The sequence below is a fragment of the Phocoena phocoena genome, chromosome 12 (genome assembly GCF_963924675.1).
Source record: "Phocoena phocoena chromosome 12, mPhoPho1.1, whole genome shotgun sequence".
Lineage (NCBI taxonomy): Eukaryota > Metazoa > Chordata > Mammalia > Artiodactyla > Phocoenidae > Phocoena > Phocoena phocoena.
Genome location: NC_089230.1, coordinates 80,867,681 through 80,873,680, shown reverse-complemented (window position 1 = coordinate 80,873,680; position 6,000 = coordinate 80,867,681). Strand labels below are relative to the sequence as shown.

At 52.5% G+C, this 6,000-nt stretch overlaps 1 protein-coding gene across 1 annotated transcript; it reads left to right on the top strand.

Annotated features, from left to right (window-relative positions):
• Positions 1 to 1,197: 1,197 nt before the first annotated feature.
• Positions 1,198 to 2,546, top strand: KHDC3L (KH domain containing 3 like, subcortical maternal complex member). Its single transcript, XM_065888662.1, has 3 exons — positions 1,198 to 1,366; positions 1,518 to 1,697; positions 1,963 to 2,546. Exons 1-3 carry the CDS (start codon positions 1,198 to 1,200, stop codon positions 2,544 to 2,546), a joined length of 933 nt encoding a protein of 310 aa, XP_065744734.1.
• Positions 2,547 to 6,000: the final 3,454 nt, after the last annotated feature.

Genomic DNA, 6,000 nt, shown 5'->3' with positions numbered 1-6,000 from the left:
TTTCATGGGGATGCTTCCTGAATTGGATTCTCGTTGGTGACACTGATGGGGCCTCACATGTCAATTTCTAGTTGCTATGTTAGTGGCCCCCAGAACCTACAGGGGAGGTGGTGACGGAGCCCAGATCCTTGGGTTTCAGTTATACACTCTCCTAATGATTCTGTCTACCCACGGACGTTTATATGTCTATCCCATCCGTGAGGCTTTGAATGGATCCTTTGAATGGAGCCCTTCTTTGGCTCCTAATTCATATTCTGCTTAGGTCTGAAGACTTTTAACCCTGTCAGACACCTGCAAATTTCTCATGCACTTCTTTGGCCACAGAGCAAACAAGGAGCCTGACTGAATTCCGAGGCTCTCTGGCCGCTGGATCTGGGCATGATATGCCAACCACTGGTGGGAGAGCTATGTACCTTCATCTTCCTGGGCCGCAGTTAATAGGCAATGCTTTCAGCTGGACAGAAAAATCAAGAAATAGAGCTATAATCGTGTTACTTTCAAGGGATTTCCCTCTGGGGTGCAAACCACACGGACCAGGCGCTGTTGGGTGTGCGCAGCCGTCTCTAACAGGTTAAGGCCGAAGCGTGAAATGCAGTGGCATCTGGGTAGGGTGTTCAGTGGTCAGGGTTCAGGAGGAAGTGGGGAGGGGCTTACTTTGGCCTCCGAATACCTTTTTCTGCTCCTTGAGCGTTTGTTTTTCCGACGTACTTAATTAGATTTTCCATTAAAATTTATTCCAACGCCTCGGGAACGCTAAACTGGTCCCCTTAGAACTGTCTGAAAGGCACCCGGGTCTCTGCAAATACCGATTCGCTCCTCTGAAAGCTGTCGGCCCGACGTTGGATCTTCCCTACGTCTCCGGGTCCGTCCTGGCCGCCCAGCGTCCACAGTTAAGGCTTCCGCAGCTTCCCGGTTGTGGCCTCTAGCCTGGCGCTCGGGGAAGCGGCAGGATCCAGATGCTACCGCCCAGCGAGAGCGCTCTGGGCGCGCGCCCCAGCGCAGCTGCGCCTTGCGGGCAAGGAGCCCCGGCTGCGGGCTTCGGAGGCGAGGCCCGGAGTCCAATGAGGAGGGCGCGGGTGAGGGAGGGGCTTGCCGAAAGCCCTGGATATAAGACCGGGGTACCCTTGCGGCGGCGGGTCTCACGCACGGCCGGCGGGTGGCAGCGGACCCACAGCCCCCTGCGAGGCTCGCCGCGGCATGGCCGCCCCCAAGCGGTTTCCGACGCTTGTTCAGCTGGAGCAGCGAGAAGGGACGCTCTTCGAGGTGCTCGGTAACCTCACCAAGCGGCCCTACTGGTTTCACTCCGAGTACCTGAAGAGTCCGAGGGCAATTCACCTGGAGGCTTGGCTGGTGGAAGCAATCTTCGGTGAGCGGGCCCGAGCGGTGAGGCCGAGGCCGCCCCTCACCGCAGGCTGGCCGCGCCCAGGCAGCCTCTTCGCGGCTCTGGCTCGCGTCCGGGCCCCCGCTGCCTCCCCTCCCAGGCCCCACTGCTCACCACCTCGTTGCTTCCTGCGCAGGCCTGGGCGGAGAGCACATCCCACATGTCGAGTGTGTGTCGCAGACCCTGCTTCACGTTAATCAGTGGGACCCGGACGGCGAGGCTGAGATCTTGATATTTGGACGGCCTTATTACCAGAAGGATGTATACACGATGATCATGAACTTGGCTGACTATCACCGCCAACTCCGGGCGCAAAGTACGGGGCCGGGAACAATGAGAGGTATCTAGGCAGGCCCTGGGTTCCTTGGGAGGGATTCTGGTGCGTCCTGGCTGTGCCGGGGCAGCGGTCTCATCCTCTTAATTCGACTGGAAGGTTTCCTCTTTGCAAGGGATCCAGAGGAGCAAATTGACCTCGTTCTCTCAGATTCCGGGCTCCGACCCCCGCAGCCCGAAGGGGTAACTCCTTATATGGAGAGTATGTGGGACACAGGTGCGACCTCCTGTCTTTGCTCTTCTTCCAGGCTCTGAGAAGCCTCCTGCCCGGGAGGCGGCGACCCAGCGGTCCCCCGGCGCTGCCCGGGAGGCGGCCACCCAGCGGTCCCCCGGCGCTGCCCGGGAGGCGGCGACCCAGCGGTCACCCGACGCAGCCCGGGAGGCGGCCACCCAGCGGTCCCCCGGCGCTGCCCGGGAGGCGGCCACCCAGCGGTCCCCCGGCGCTGCCCGGGAGGCGGCCACCCAGCGGTCCCCCGGCGCAGCCCGGGAGGCGGCCACCCAGCGGTCCCCCGGCGCTGCCCGGGAGGCGGCCACCCAGCGGTCCCCCGGCGCAGCCCGGGAGGCGGCCACCCAGCGGTCCCCCGGCGCAGCCCGGGAGGCGGCCACCCAGCGGTCCCCCGGCGCTGCCCGGGAGGCGGCCACCCAGCGGTCCCCCGGCGCAGCCCGGGAGGCGGCCACCCAGCGGTCCCCCGGCGCTGCCCGGGAGGCGGCCACCCAGCGGTCCCCCGGCGCTGCCCGGGAGGCGGCCACCCAGCGGTCCCCCGGCGCAGCCCGGGAGGCGGCCACCCAGAGCTTCCCCGAAGCTATCCAGGGTCCGGTTACCAGGTTCTAAACGCGTTTCGGGCCCAGGAGCAAGAGAGCCAGGCAAGGTCAAAGTGGAAGCCCCTCCTGGAACCCTATTCTGCTGCAGAAGCTGAGAAAAGAATGGTGTGGGTTGTTCTTGGTTTCCCCGCTCCCGGCCACTCCCTGTTAAATGTTTGCAAACACGAATCTAAAGAGTTCTAATAAAGCATCGAATTTCCCTAACGTCTGTTAATTGGCAGGGGTAAGGGGAGAGACAGGCACATCGCTCCAGCAGCCATTATCTGCTCCAGGTGGCTTTCTACCCAGAGGCAGGTGAGAGCTTTTGGCTTTCTAGCCGCCCAGGGCCGCAGTCTCTCGCGCCTCGGGCAGGTGCTCCCCCTGTGCTCCTTCACCGCGCGTATCTGGCTTTGCAAGGTGAGGGACCTCTCGGGCCGTCGAGTCTGTCCTCATGGGAAACCTTTCCAAGCCTGAGATATTTCTACTCAGAGACAAGGGATGCGAAAACTTGGTTTCAACGGGCCTCACGGGTGGGCGCATCATAGCGCTGCAAGCAGAGACTTCCCAGCTCAGGCAGCTGCTGGCGACTAGGGGAAAACTGAAATGGCCAGGACAGCGCAGCTGTCATCTCCAAGTGCTGGTGCCCTGGCTAGAAGTAAACTGTTAACAGCTGGGTGTTAGGATTTTTTTTTTAAATAGCACAAGTCAATTTAGTGCTATGAAAATTTTCATTTTAAAAATCCCAGGAAACCTAATTTTAAAGAGCAGGGAGTGGTATGTCTATTGTAGACCCTTTGGTCACCAGTAATGATCACTCCAATTTTGAATAAGCCTTTAGTTTATAACAAGGGAAATAAAGATGCAAAGCTGAATTTACAAATAGGCTATTAACTATTTTCAGAAGAGGCAAGGCCGAGTGAACCTTATACACTTAGACTCAAAATCAATGCAGACTCCAAGTTTCAATTGAGGCTACATCAGAGTAGAATTAAGACTCAATGTTGATTTTTTTTTCCCCCTCTAAGTAGTACTCACATGACCGGAACATCAAATTCTGTCCTTTATAAGAAAGATTACTGAACAGCAGGTAGCAAACCAATGGAACATTTAGGAGTCTCTGTGACCGTCCTGAAACTAGGTTTAAAATACCCTATATATACACGCATAGACATGTCTGAGATGATTTTATGAAAGAAAATGGTAAGATACAGTAAACATCCTTGGTTGGAGATGAGCCAAGAAAAGGAGACTGAACTTTAAACAAAAGCATTTAGATGTGATAACACTTAGGTAAAATTCCTTATGCCTATAAAGTGTTGATTTAAAAAACAAAACTAAAAAACCTTACTAGCTTCCTCTCCAAGCAGGGCATGGACCAGTGACATCCAAGTTTTCACCCAGATCAAAGTCCCCAGACTTTCCTATCTGCCGTTTCAAGCTTACTGTCTTATGGAAGTAACAGTTTAACTTGCACTTTTACGTAATTGTATACACCTTTTTTCCCCTTCTTCTAGCAGCTTGATTTTTCTCAGGATGCGTACCGTTTGATTTAGCCCTTCCCTTAGTGGTTGATTCGTTTGTTTCTCCAATTACTCAATTACAAACTGCTGTCTTGAATTTCTACGTGCATGTGTCCCCTGCATTGGCAGGCAGATTCTTAACTACTGCACCACCAGGGAAGCCCCAGTCTGAACAGTTTTTGAAGAGGCTGACTAGAGGCACCAAAGAAAAAGGTTCACTGTTGACAGACGGTGTGGAAAACGTCTGGGCTCAGCTGTGGAGCACACGCTGACAGTCTGCCCCAGGTCCTCCTGCCACTCCACTGTAGTTACACCAGGTTGGCACTATTTCCCTCACCAGAATTTCTCAACTCCACACTTCTAAGCAAAACAAGGCCTTTTAAAATATCACTAAGAGTGGGGAAAAAACAAAACAAACCATGTGCCTCCTGATGTGATGCTCTGAGAAAGACACAATGTGATTTACCCAGTATTTTTGCCAAAAATATGTAACTTAGATCTAACCATGAGGAAACATCAAAAAATAAGAGCAGGATTTGTAAGCAAGAAAGAAGACCGCAGGCAGTTTGAGAAGAGCGAATCCTGTCTACACGTTTTGGGGGCAGGGTAAACTGGTTGGCAGCAAATAATTTAGTGTGGACAGTGTCTTTGAGTGTGCTCACTAAAGGTATCAAAGAATACAATTTCAGCTGTTTATGGGTTCTCTGGAAATCTTGGGAACATAGCTGTGGAGCATAAGTGACAGGCTATTTCTGTTATGTCCACCTGCGTACTTCGGTTTAGTTAATACACATCTGCCCTATTTACCTAATCAGAATATTTTACTAGACCCTAGTTAAAACCTTATTATAGAACTTCCCTGGTGGTGCAGTGGTTTAGAATCTGCCTGCCAATGCTGGGGACACGGGCTCGAGCCCTGTCCAGGAAGATCCCACATGCTGCCGAGCAACGAAGCCCATGCTCCACAACTACTGAAGCCCGTGCGCTAGAGCCCACGAGCCACAACTACTGAGCCTGCGTGCCTCGAGCCTGTGCTCTGCAACAAGAGAAGTCACTGAAATGAGAAGCCTGTGCACCGCAATAAAGAGTAGACCCTGCTCACTGCAACTGGAGAAAGCCCGCACACAGCAACAAAGACCCAACGCAGCCAAAAATAAATAAATTTATTTTTAAAAAAACGCAAAAAACCAAAAAACCCTTATTATAGCCTTTTTGGGTCCCTCTGAATCACATGTAAAATCAGACTTTAAGGACTCTCATCCTACAGCCTCAGCCTCTAAAAACTGGTTGTGACTATAATTGGAATTGCACTGAGTTCTGGGAAGAACAGACCACAAACATGCAACACTTGACTTTGCTATCTAAGAACATAGTGTCTCCACTTATTCAACTGTTTTTCCTTCCTCCTTCCCTCCTTTTCACTAATCTGAAGCGGAATGTAATGAGTTTTTTATAATCCCTAAGGCAAAACAAAGGTGAAAAAAAATCACTTTAAAAGTGTACACAGGGACTTCCCTGGTGGCGCAGTGGATAAGAATCCGCCCACCAACGCAGGGGACATGGGCTCGAGCCCTGGTCCGGGAAGATCCCACATGCCGCGGAGCAACTAAGCCCGTGTGCCACAACTATTAAGCCTGTGCTCTAGAGCCCATGCTCCAAAAGAGAAGCCCCCGCAATGAGAAGCCCACGCTCTGCAACTAAGAGTAGCTCCCGCTCGCCATAACTAGAGAAAGCCCACGCGCAGCAACGAAGACCCAACGCAGTCAAAAATAAATAACATTAAATCTTTAAAAAAAAAAGTGTATATAAAAATTTAACATAAAATGGAGGAAAAAAACCAAAAGACATGATGGGAAACAAAGCAAAATGGCAGACAGAAATCCAATCATACTGATGATTACATTAAATTAGAATGCATTAAATCCCCCAATCAAAAAGCAGAGACAGTCCACCTAGATAAAGAAG

Bases quoted from the DNA above. Each gene is read 5' to 3' on its own strand.
- KHDC3L (XM_065888662.1), top strand. From the start codon at position 1,198: ATGGCCGCCCCCAAGCGGTTTCCGACGCTTGTTCAGCTGGAGCAGCGA. The intron at 1,367-1,517 runs GTGAGCGGGCCC...CTTCCTGCGCAG, and splicing joins GCTGGTGGAAGCAATCTTCG to GCCTGGGCGGAGAGCACATC. The intron at 1,698-1,962 runs GTACGGGGCCGG...CTCTTCTTCCAG, and splicing joins CCGCCAACTCCGGGCGCAAA to GCTCTGAGAAGCCTCCTGCC.